The sequence below is a fragment of the Podarcis filfolensis genome (genome assembly GCF_964270895.1).
Source record: "Podarcis filfolensis genome assembly, chromosome: 7".
NCBI classification, from domain to species: domain Eukaryota; kingdom Metazoa; phylum Chordata; class Lepidosauria; order Squamata; family Lacertidae; genus Podarcis; species Podarcis filfolensis.
In genome coordinates this window covers 27,306,606-27,319,422 of record NC_139603.1, presented here as the reverse complement: position 1 = coordinate 27,319,422, position 12,817 = coordinate 27,306,606, and the positions used below count along the sequence as shown (strand labels likewise).

Genomic DNA, 12,817 nt, shown 5'->3' with positions numbered 1-12,817 from the left:
CATAGAAATTGACACAATGTAAACAGGGTATTGTATTTTCTTTTCCCAAAACTATCTGCAGGGTTGTAACAAAATATTACTTACTAAAATATTGTCTGGTTTGATATCAGCATGCAAGATGTTGCATCTTTTAAGAAGTTTTAATGCTAGGAACAGCTGCTGACTATATGATCGCACTGCCTTTATATGGAGGCCAACATCTTTTCCATACTTCTTCAGCACCTCTCGTAAGTTCATACTAAATTGAAAAGAGACACACAACAGATGGGGATAGTAGAAGGTGGAAGAAACATAATGTCAAACACATTAAAAATAGTAATACATAGTAATTCAACGTACAGGAAGTTTATAGAAGTCAATCTGTAATAACATTGTTTAAACAACATTAACTTTATTTATTATTTGTAAAACTATTTTTATAACACCGTATCATATAAATGTATCACAGATAACAATATAAATCTTGAAAGGTTTTTTATACCCCACCATTTCAGCCCATAACTTACTTGTAATGGACCACCGAAAAGGGTGTACTGTACTTAGCGACAGCATTTGTTAGAAAATCTATTAGCTGAACATCAGGCGGCAGATTGCGAGTTGTGTCTATATAAATCATTGTGCACATGGAACAACTCAAACGTGTGCAGTGGAAATTCCAACTTCTCCTTCCTCTCCCCTTGCACACCCCCAGATCTGCTCTGCAGGGATCCCCAACTCTTCAGAGCAGATTTGGGGGTTGTGAGGAAGGGAAAGTGTGTGTGTGTGTGTGCTCCACTGCACTCGTGGAAGTTGTTCCAGGCATGCAATGATTTAGTTGCAAATAACTGAGAAAACTTACATGTATTTATAACTGAATAGAGCTATTTCTTAGCACCTTCAGAGATTGATTTTCTAACACACACATGAAGTAACAGGACAGAACCTTGATTTCCAGAACAGAAATGACCCACCCTACATGAAAAGAATGCTTCTGTTTTGGCTCCGGAATTAAAAGATCGCTAACGTTTTCCATCAGAAAACACTGCCACTACTTTTAACTCTCCTAATTCCATGTACACATGGAATTAAAATTAATCCGTGTGTGTATAAACAATTTTTTAGCTTATGTTTCAATTAATAAATTGTCAGTTTGCATTTTTTAGTACAGAAAGTATTGATCTGATGTGTAGAGATCTTTCCTGTTCTGCTTCTTAGCGCAAGAAGTTTCAAGCAGCTTCTCTATTTGAAAGGTTTCTGTTGTTTGGGTTATACCTTCTGGGAAGCTGAATATAGCAAATTTAAACAGGTTCTGTTATTCTTTCTGTCAAGGTCATGCTGACTATTATAGTCAGGCCAGGAGGAGCCTGGGTTACTCACTTTCTCTTTTTGTCTCTTTGTTCTGTTTCTGCATGCTATAGTGTTAAGGTTTATAGTCTTATTATACTTTTAAATTTTCTTGTAAGTGCTGCAACTGGATTTTTATGGACTGTGCCAATCCTGAATGAATTGGATTTGTGACCATTATGCTCATTTGCCTTCAGTAGCAAGTCAAGCTCTGCTGGATAAATTGCCTCTGGTCTATTTTTTGGGAACTCTGCTACGTGTTTAAGTTTTTTCCTCCCCAGAAGAAGCTGGGGCGACACAAATATTGTTCTGTGGCTTTCTAATTTTAATGCCAGGATAATTCTATAGTTTTGGAACCTCCTCCTCTTGACACTATTCTGCTTTAATAGTCACTGTCTCTGATGGAACGAATCGCAACTTGACGTGTCAGGTCATTCTGCTTATTTCTTTTTCAAATATCTTATTCCAGAATACCCTGTTATATGCTGAGGAAGAACTACTTCTGAAACTTTCAAACAAGGTTTAGTTTAAAGAGATGAACAGGGCAATAAGATAAACAGTCTAAACAGCATTATTTTAAACCTTACCTGAGTGGTTCAAATACTAAACAAAGGTGCTGCTTGTGATAAAAATGCCGGAACAATCGCAGGCAATGGAACTTGTCATCAGGATCTGCATCATTGAGTTTTTTCAAGAATTCCAATTCTTTTAAACCAGTTTTTTGCCTGAAAATAAATCCATTTATTATAATATACATCACACAAACACCATTTAAAATGCAGAAATATATAAAGAAGTAACAGTAACAATATTACAAGGATCAATGTAATCTGAACTTAGGGGTGGTCACTACCAGAAGACGTATAATGCTCTCTGGAGACTAGGCAGACAAAGCAGCCATAAGGATAAGAGCAGAAGGACCTTATCTGATATGAGAAACCTCTGGTTTGCAACTGTGACTGAATGCATGCAAATCTGAAGCTTGCAAAGATTAGGCAAGAAGATAGAGAGCATCCTGTTATGGGAACTTTAGGGAAGGAGGAGGTAATACAGGCTATTATAATCCCTAGAACAGGCATAAGCAAACTCGGCCCTTCAGATGTTTTGGGACTACAGTTCCCATCATTCCTGACCACTGGTCCTGTTAGCTAGGGATCATGGGAGTTGTAGGCCAAAAAAACATCTGGGGGGCCGAGTTTGCCTATGCCTGCCCTAAAATATTGTTCTTCAATCTAGGTCCCCAGACGTTGTTGGACTACAACACCCATCCCCCAGGCCACCTTAGGCAATGGCCAAGGATGATGGGAGTTGTAGTCCAACATCTGGGGACCCAATGTTGAAGAACACAGTCCTAGAAAGGGAATAGGATGGAACTTAAAGCAAGCGCTCCGGTTGATAGCCCAGAAAGTGAGTATGTAACAGAAAACCGGAAGCACGGTTGCTCTGGTATGCATCAGAGTCTGGCATCATTTCTGCTTCCAAGGGTCAGTTTGTTCATCTACCCAACTCTTTCAGAATTAGGAAGTCCCCATGAGGCTTCTTCAGGTATCATACAAACGTACAGGTATGGTGGGGAAATACACAGCACTTGAATTTTACAGACATCAAAATGTTATGGTTAATTCAGTGGGACAGCTTAAATGTCTCTTCAAATCTGCTCCAGAGGGTTGGAGTAGTTTTCGAAGAACAGAGGAGGTGGCATGGGGGCTGGAGAAAGGAGTGGAGGGAGACTGTCAAGTATCACCTCTATTTCTGTTCTGCAGACAGAAGGCTTCACTAGATTAATAAACCGTCTTCCAGCAGATGAACACCAACTCTTTACAGTTAGTCACTCAACTACTGAAACCAGCAGCTACAGGTTAGTAGTTTACAAATAACAGGATTCTATATATTTACAAAACATGCTACATAACAGTCTTCCTGAATATTGTGCAAATCTTGAGTTGCTGCTCATGCATCTTTGCAAAACTTGTAGGGCCACTACTGTTTTAGTTCATTTTATCTTGAGATGTAAAAATTTTTTACTTACATAAGCTCATTGTTCCTAATGATTTTGACAGCCACTTCTTGGTTTGCTCTTGCCATATCTCTGGCCCGCACCACATTACTGAAAACTCCTTGGCCAGTGTACCCATATACATTGTAGCGTTTATCTAGAACTTCACCTATGTTAACGCCTAAGGAAAAGAAAAAAGATGCTGTTAAATGCATTTTCAGTGCCAATCTATCAATCAATCAAGGAGGATTTACCTGTACAGAAATGCATATAGGGTGTAGCCATAATAGCAATTTCCATTAAGGGTCACTGCCTGCTTTAACATAACTCCTCTGTCTTTGTTCTGGATAGAAATGCAAATATTGTGTTTGAATGAGAAATCCTCACAACTGGATAAGACAGAACATGTTGATAACTAGCTTGCTTCTTACCTTCTACAGTGAAGGGATGGTGGAGCCCCAGACTCACTCCTGATCTCAAGTCAGTTAGAACCAGAGTAACACCTAAATAGGTTTTCTATGAATACATAATGCTACTCCCTGACTTCTTCCCACTCAGTTTAATGATGTCATGTTTGGGAAAAGAGGAAGGATACAAAGTATTTCCTCCCAAAATACCCACGTTACAATTTATGATCCAAAGAACCATGCACCCCATTTTGAGATTTTCAATGAGCAGTCAACACAGAATCCCTGAAGTACCATGAGAGTTTAAAGAACATGAGGATTTAGCAAGGTAACTCTTTAAAGGAGAACAATGGAAGATACTATGTACAGGCAAATTTGAAAACCACAACATGCCTGTTCGAACTCAATTGTCTAAGAGCAATGTGCCACTGCATACCAGCTGCAGGAAATCACAAGTGGGGAGAACGCTGTTGCACTAAAATTCTGCTTGTGGGTTTCCCATTAGCCATCTGGCCAGTCAATGTGAGAACAGGATGCTGAAGTTTGTGGGTCTTCGGTTCAATCCAGCAGGGCATTTCTTATGCTCTTTAAAGAACATTTGTGCAAAATACCCAAACAGCATTTTAAATACATAAAAGTAAGAGTGTGAATGGTCTCCATCTTCTGTGTGAACCACTGCCAGCAATTCCTTGTCACAGCAGGGAGGAGCTGGAAGGTTCACACTTTTTACACAAATGTGTCCTCTTTTCCCCCAAGCAATGCAAATGGGGTGACTGGTGAAAATCAAGCTAGGGTGCCTATTGGCACCAGAGTAAAGCCAGCTTTCTGGCCAATTAGTTCCAACTTCTCAAGTTCTCTATGCCTCACCCAAATCAAGTACCAAGACATTTATTTTCGGGGATTTTGAACAATATTAACTTGTTTTCCCACATGAGAAAACTAAAAGAGAACCCATTTTCCTGTGGATTTTTTGTAGTTGTTTATGCAATATTCCTGAAGGAGATTCAGTGAAGCGTTTGCATTCTGAGTCCAGTTTGGCAAATAAAGCTGGAACTTATTTTCCGAGCCATTATTCTGGTTTCCATTGAATGGCGAATGTTGATGCTTCCAGAGAAAAACTGGGAAAATGTAAGCTAGAGTTGTGGACACACACATATATATATATATATTCACTCACACGTTTTCTTTGATGTTCTAAATGTGGGAGATAGCCCGGCAACATTAAAATGTCATTCTGCTGGCCTTTAAACAGGATTCCTTTAATCTGCAGTTGTGCTCAGATGATAATATATATGAGATGTACCAATCATACTTACGATAATACCCCTCTGCATCTGTCCAGTTATCCCTGAGATTGGGGTTTTCTTTGAAGTCTTTTCCAATGCCAGCAGCCCTAAGGCGTGCACTCTAAAATAAAGTAAATCTCATTTAGCTTTTTCCTTCATGAAACGCCTATGAAACTACAAGAACTGTTTTAATTTATCTATTTACTGGTTGCCCAATTACATAGTTTCCTAGACAGCTCACAAAAAGTCTTTAGAAGGCCCAATATCAAAGGGCAAAGACACTCTGTACTTCAAAGAACATACAAAACATCAATGCTAGGCATCTCTCATTAAAGCTGATGAGTGTTTATCTTACTATTTGGGCTATTTGAATTCTGCTGAGTAATTCTGGTACTATCCCTAATGCAACTGCAACAATGAAAATGGTCAAATAATCACTTTCTAGAGTTAATGGTTTAAATGATTCAGGGCGAAACCCAACACTGAATGAGGAGACCTTTATTCACACAGTGAGAGTTCCCTTCCTCTCCCTCCTCTTAAATCTGCTTTGGGGGTATTAACCTCTAGGTACATAGTGGGCTGCAGCGGGGAGGAAAGGAAGATGAACTTCTGTAGCGGAGATGGAAGTCCATTCTGCTTGCTCACAGACACCATTGGATAAAAAACCTGGGAATTAATCCAGTGGTCTTTTAGAAGTTTTTATATATGTTCTTTACCAAAACAGAGCAGCACTTCAAAAAGCATTTATACAAAAATTACCTACATCAAAATATGCAGCAAACATATCATCTGATTCTGTGAACATGTCAGGAGCTGTAATTTTCTTCTGAGACGAACCTTAAAAGAATTCACATTCATGAAAGCAATGAGAAAGAATACAAGATAGCCTTAACATTTCTACAGATCATTCCATTAATGTCCTGCTCTCAGAATCTTCTGGACTGAAGAGCAACGTGCAACACAATTAAAATACAGGCAGCCCTTCATTTATGTGTGTTTAATGTGTGTGTGACGGGGTATACGTGCAGAAATGACCTGGAAACATTGTAAAGATGTCACTGAAATATCACTAAAATGGCAGAACAGGGGTGGGGCAGGGTATTTGCAGGCTTTCTCAATAGGTTTCAATTATACACGATTTTACCAATGTGTGCGGTGCCTCGGAACATAACCCCTGTGTAAACAGGGAGCTGTCTAAAATTGAGGGTTCTTTGCTCTCCTGCCTCTGTCACGTGAAGAGGGATACTACCCACCTCATTTGGTTCATCATCAACCGCCTTAAATTAAAACAATCCCAACTACACAACTTACAGTGCAAGCAAAAAGCAGAGTAAAACTCTATGTATCTAAAGATCTGGAATAAGGTTTTCACCTGGGTAATACAAAGACATAAAACTTAGCAGCAGATAAACTTTCAGATTTCCAAAGTTAGGGTGTCACCACAAGGAAGTTCTGTCTCTGATCACCACCTGCCTCATCTCTGATGGCAGCAGGACCCAGAGAAGGACCTAAAGCAGATCGTAATACACCGGGGGTGCGGGGTGTTGCAGAAGAAGGTGGTCCCTTAAAGTATCTAGTTGCCAAGCCACCAATATTGACAAGATAGGGTTCTTTCCCCGTTCCAGTCAGTAGTCTAGTCACAGTACAGTGGTGCCCCGCAAGACGAACGCCTCGCAAGACGAAAAACCCGCTAGACGAAAGGGTTTTCCGTTTTTCGATGCGCTTCGCAAGACGAATTTCCCTATGGGCTTCCTTCGCAAGACGAAAGCCCATAGGGAAATCTCCAGGACAGCGGGGAAGCGCAGCGCGTCTTCCCCACTGTCCTTGGACCTCCTCCGAAGGCTGGCGGTGGGGCGGAGAGACCTCCTCCCGCCGGCAGCTTTCAGAAGGCTGCTCCGAAGGCTGGCGGCGGGAGGAGGTCTCTCCGCCCCACCGGCAGCCTTCGGAAGGCTGCTCCGAAGGCTGGCGGCGGGAGGAGGTCTCTCCGCCCCACCGGCAGCCTTCGGAAGGCTGCTCCGAAGGCTGGCGGCGGGAGGAGGTCTCTCCGCCCCACCGGCAGCCTTCGGAAGGCTGCTCCGAAGGCTGGCGGTGGGGCGGAGAGACCTCCTCCCGCCGCCAGCCTTTGGAAGGCTGTTCCGAAGGCTGGCGGTGGGGCGGAGAGACCTCCTTCCTCCGGCAGCCTTCGGAAGGCTCCTCCGAAGGCTGGCGGTGGGGCGGAGAGACCTTCTCTCCGCGCCAGCCTTCGGATGGCTGTCCTGAAGACTTGCGGTGGGAGGAGGGTTTTCCTTCCCACCGCCAACATTCAGAATGCTGTTCTGAATGTTGGCGGTGGGGAGGAAAAACCCTCCTCCCACCGCAAGCCCCGGGAACAGAGAAGCGCTGCGCGCCTTCCCCTCTGTTCCCGTACCTGTCCTGAAGGCTTGCGGTGGGGAGAAAAGCCCTTCTCCGCACCGCCAGCCTGTCAAGCGGTCTCCATAGGAACGCATTAATTGATTTTCAATGCATTCCTATGGGAAACCGTGCTTCGCAAGACGAAAAACTCGCAAGAAGAAAAAACTTGCGGAACGAATTAATTTCGTCTTGCGAGGCACCACTGTAATCCCACCCACAATTGTGCAATCTCAAAAACCCTGCGTTGGATCCAGTTTCATGACTTCTAACTAAAGTCCTATCCATTTTGATGGGTGGCGCTGTGGTCTAAACCACTGAGCCTCTTGGGCTTGCTGATCAGAAGGTTGGCGGTTCGAATCCCTCTGATGGGGTGAGCTCCCATTGCTCGGTCCCTGCTCCTGCCAACCTAGCAGTTTGAAAGCATGAAGTGCAAGTAGATAAATAGGTACCGCTCTGGCAGGAAGGTAAATGGCATTTCCTTCCGCTGCTCTGGTTCACCAGAAGCGGTTTAGTCATGCTGGCCACATGACCAAGAAGCTGTCTGTGGACAAGTGCTGGCTCCCTCGGCCTATAGAGCAAGATGAGCACCGCAACCCCAGAGTCGTCCGCGACTGGACCTAACTGTCAGGGGTACCTTTACCTTTTACTCTAAGCATGTCTAAGTCTGGGTCCAACCACTTACATTTTATTGGGATCTGGGTATGTGTAAGAAAGCCATATTACATTGCGCTGAGAACTGCACAAAAACGTTTCTGAATTTTGACTGTGTGTTCAGTCAGCCTGATAAAGTGAGAGGCATGTCCTTGTTTTCTGGTGACTCAGCATACCAAGTCCGGAAGCGACCCCAGGCATAATTTAACTTAGCTTTCTACAAGTGAGCAAACTTGTACAATATTTCATGATATTCTAAAATTAATGAGACAGTCTCTTACTCATGGCTGCCATGTCAAATGTATCTCTCTTTTGATTTTAGCTGTTGCAGATCTTCTTTCAGAACACATTTCACAGGAATTTGATTCTTACCATTATTTTGCTCAACAGCCATGAGGTTGTGCTTAGCCTTCACCGAGGCTTCAAAAGTGTCCACATTTTCCCGTTCATACTCTTTAACATCAGCAGCTACCCGCTCTAGAATGTCATCAGGTGAGTTTGAGCGACTGCGAGTGCTGCTCTGAGGACTGCTTGGTTCAGATGGCATAGACATGTTGCTATCTTCAGTTAGGTACTTGTATTTCTGTAAAAAGAAATCTTCCATTACTTAAGCCACTGAAAAAATGTACATTTTGTGGTGATATAAACACAGGTAGCGCTGTGGGTTAAACCACAGAGCCTAGGACTTGTCGATCAGAAGGTCGGCAGTTCGAATCCCCGCGACGGGGTGAGCCCCCGTTGCTTAGTCCCTGCTCCTGCCAACCTAGAAGTTCAAAAGCATGTCAAAGTGCAAGTAGATAAATAGGTACCGCTCCTGCGGGAAGGTAAACGGCATTTCCGTGCACTGCTCTGGTTTGCCAGAAGTGGCTTAGTCATGCTGGCCACATGACCTGGAAGCTGTACGCCGGCTCCCTTGGCCAGTAAAGCGAGATGAGCGCCACAACCCCAGTCGGCCACGACTGGACCTAATGGTCAGGGGTCCCTTTACCTTTTTAAACCAAAGAAATATTTTTGCTTTATTCCAGCACCGTGGAAGCAGTTGTTCACTTGAAAGAGAGGCCTTTCCCACACACTTCATTTTATTGCAGACCTCTACTGCATTATGGATAGCGCAGTTGGTAGAGAATGAGACTCTTAATCTCGGGGTCATAAGTTCAAGTCTCATGTTTGGCAAAAGATTCCTGCATTGCAGGGGGTTGGACTAGATGACCCCCGTGGTCCCTTCCAACTCCACAGTTATATTATTATTTGCTCTCAGATTTTTTCCCTAAAGGTCCTTGAAGAGAGCAGGAAAGGCTTTCTTGGGCAGACAGATCTACTAAGGCAACACTGGATCCAACTCTTCATTTCTAACCCCAAGGAAACATAATAGATATGTCTGTGGGTGTTTGCCCAGGGTTACTAGGGTGCTACCACACACACCAGTTGGAGCATGCCACTTAGCATGCTGCAGAATGTGATGACTTGGCATTTATTGTGTGCACTCTTTGTTCAATGCACTCTTTTCCCTTTGCAGTACCTAGACATGAGGGAATTTGTGGCAGCTAATTATAACAGAAAGCTGAATGGATAGTCCTTGTAACTATGGCTACTTGAATGCCTGACCACACTCTATGGAAACAGTATGGATGATCAGCTTTCACAAAATTACAGTCTGGTTTGGAGGGGTGGTAGTACAGCACTCTCACATACCTGAACAATTGCTTGCCTCTGTAACCTTCTCTGCTCTATCAAAGCTTCCTCATCTTCTTCTTCAACGTCAAAATCTTCAAGGCTATTAAAAATGATGATTGACATATCCTTCAGGCCACTTATTGATGCAAGAATTTATACTCAAATACCTTGAAAACAATACTCAAAAACTTGGATCCTAAAATGTTAATTTAAATAACTTCACATTACAGACTGACAGGAAAAACCCCAAAGTTTTATTATAATTGACCATTATTTATAAGCTTTATAAATATTAGATATTAGCTGTTGTAATTCATTCAAACTAATTTAATACACTATGGAGGGGTTATTATGGTTAATGGTTGTATTTTTAATTTGACCAACGTTGCTCTCTGTTGTATTTATGTTCTCCTTGTAGTGTACGTGACTGCATTTGGTGCTACTGATTGGTACTAACAGTCCTAGAATAAATGTACGTAAATATTAAGATATTGGGGAATTTTGACTATTGAGATTATTGCATAAACATTGTACCAGTCCCTTTTCATATATGAGCTACAGATTAACCAATCTATTTGCCTTTATTATAATTATGGATGGCAAGTAAGTATAATGACAGGCGTATATTCACATATACTTATTTTTACATCTTCATTTTCATGGAGATTAATTATGTGCATTTTTACTTCACTGTGCCCAAGTATCGTCTGGCCAAAAACAAATACAAACTATATGGTTGAGACTAGGAATACATATTTGTATTGGATCCTATCCAACAGTGTGACTTGGCAAGGCCTCCATCAGCAGAACAGGGAGGGAAACATTTTTTTGGCTCATTTCCCATCACCACTGCAACCCCCCCGGCAACACTCTAAAATGCTCTAGTGCAGATTTAGGGAGACTGTAAGGAACTATGGGGAGAGAAGTTGCTGAAAATGGGCCTTATTATCAACTGGGTAGCACTGTTGGATATAACCTACAAACCTGATTGCTTATAACTAAAGGTTCCTGTAGCAGAGCCTCAGTCAATATGAGATCAAATATTAATCAACTGGCAATCATTCCCAAGGTATCCTAACATCTGGCAATGGAGCCCTGTCAAACTGAACAGAACGACAGTAACAAGTTCACCAGGCATGGGTCAGCATTTAGCCAATAAGTTAAAATAACAAGAAGAATGTGGCACATTAGGTAGACGATCAGCTAGCTACAGCATTGAACTCACTATTAATATTCAAGATTGCCCTCCATGTTGAAAATACTTCTGATTTAAGAAAAAGAAGACATTTCATCTATCTACACACAGAAAAATCTGGTAGAAGATCACAATATGAAACATTAAAATTCAGTTCCTACTTTTCATCTGATGAGGATTCTTGCTCAACCTTCATCCCTTCAGAAAGGCTTCCTTTAAATTTGTCTTCTATTTTGCTCCTGCTCCTCCGCCTATGGCCACCCCGTGACCTAGATCTCCTCCTAAGGCGAGATCGACTCCGTCGACCCCTATCCCTGAAAATGTGGAATTAAAAGAAAAAAGAATCAATGTGACAAAGTATCTCTTATATTTATATACATGCTTGAAGCATTTTAAGGTTCTAATCTGTTCCATTCAAAAGCAAAAAAAAAATAAAATTACTTAGGATGAGGCAAGGTTTGTTCTTCACTTCCTCTCATGTTTAGATATTAATAAACTATGCATGTTGGTTTGGAATTCAAAGTTAGGTCAGCACTGGTTTCCTCTCTGGTCGGCAGAGGGAGCAAGGTGGCCACAATTTGAGTAGCATGTTCCTAGATGAAGCATAGGAGTGTTAGGGAATTGGCAAAATGTATAGGGCTATGTCCTGCAGAGTTGCCCCATTAGTGCAAGGACTTCTGCCTCTGCAATCAGACTTCCTCTTCCCTCGAGCCCCCACTCAAATATGTTCTGGGGGTTCCCTTACCTCTCCCAAGCAGAGGAAGTACTATTGAGCAGGCATAAGTCCTTGTGCTAACAGAACAACTTTGTTGATAACAACCCATAATGGTGGTGGTAGGGCATTTTTTTAAAAAAGAACTATTCTCAGTTAATGTACAAAATTAATTTCTACTTATTTTTACAGTATAGTAGAATATATACCTTCTCCGAGGAGATCTACTCCTCCTTCTTGGAGATCGGCTACGTCGAAGAACTGAGCGAGATCTTCGTCGAATAGGAGACCTGGATCTTCTTCTGGATGGGGACCACCTAGGTGGGCTGACATCTTTTGATCGCTCACGTCTAGAAAGGATATCATCCCTAGTTCGTGTTCTTGAAGTTAGAAGAAATATTGTAAAAATATATACAAAAATAGGCCTGATTCCCTTTAAAAAACCATTTTTAAACTCACTGTAAAGTTGTCTTTATAGCATTTCATAGACTGAACTGAGTAGAAATATATATAAGCAAGAATGACATAAAAGGTCCCCTATAATTAAAGCATATATAGACATACTATAGCAAAACTGCTGAAATGCTAGCAAATCAAGTTTCATATTCACACCAAATCCTCATGTGATGCTTTTATTGCCTGCAACAGTCTGCCTTTCCAAGCATACCTATGCTAGTTATTTGTAGCTTGAAAAATACCTCTTCCAAGTTACAAAGTGTTGTCTGCTTTGATGTTTCCACTTCCAAAGAAACAATATCAGTGGTGACTGACAAGTCTAGCTCAGCATACTGTTTTATTATTAAACACTTAAAACCGCAAAAGTTACTATGCTATTATTTTTGATATTTTGTTAAATAAATCAAAGGTCTTCCACAAATTTCTATAACACATACCAGGGGAAATTGGATCCAGCTGGCTGAGTAGACCCAGAATTGGCCCACCCTCTATGGACCACTTTGACTGGTGGGCAGAACCACCTACTTGTCAGATATGTGACATCATATGGCACCAGGTCATTCAAGTTTATTTGCCACAGCTGGAAAGGAAGAATCGGGAGCTCACTTATAGTGTTCTCCCATTTCTTCCTTTGCAAATTGGCATCTCGGTTTCACCAGTTCAGCACCTCTCATGTGTTAGGGGATGGACAGGTGGGCACATTTTAAAAAAATTAAAACCACTTGA

The 12,817-nt window shown here is 41.9% G+C and overlaps 1 protein-coding gene across 4 annotated transcripts in view; it reads right to left on the bottom strand.

The window, feature by feature from the left end:
- Positions 1-12,817, bottom strand: part of PRP4K (pre-mRNA processing factor kinase PRP4K) — a 29,915-nt gene that overhangs the window by 10,307 nt on the left and 6,791 nt on the right. For all 4 annotated transcript variants that reach the window (XM_083623737.1, XM_083623738.1, XM_083623739.1 and 1 more), the window contains exons 3-11: positions 11,845-12,015; positions 11,085-11,237; positions 9,747-9,828; positions 8,427-8,637; positions 5,776-5,849; positions 5,043-5,133; positions 3,353-3,500; positions 1,911-2,048; positions 85-238 (exon numbers count right to left, since the gene is read on the bottom strand). In XM_083623737.1, coding sequence (XP_083479863.1) covers positions 85-238; positions 1,911-2,048; positions 3,353-3,500; positions 5,043-5,133; positions 5,776-5,849; positions 8,427-8,637; positions 9,747-9,828; positions 11,085-11,237; positions 11,845-12,015 — 1,222 coding nt within the window. The remainder of the gene's footprint in view (positions 1-84; positions 239-1,910; positions 2,049-3,352; positions 3,501-5,042; positions 5,134-5,775; positions 5,850-8,426; positions 8,638-9,746; positions 9,829-11,084; positions 11,238-11,844; positions 12,016-12,817) is intronic.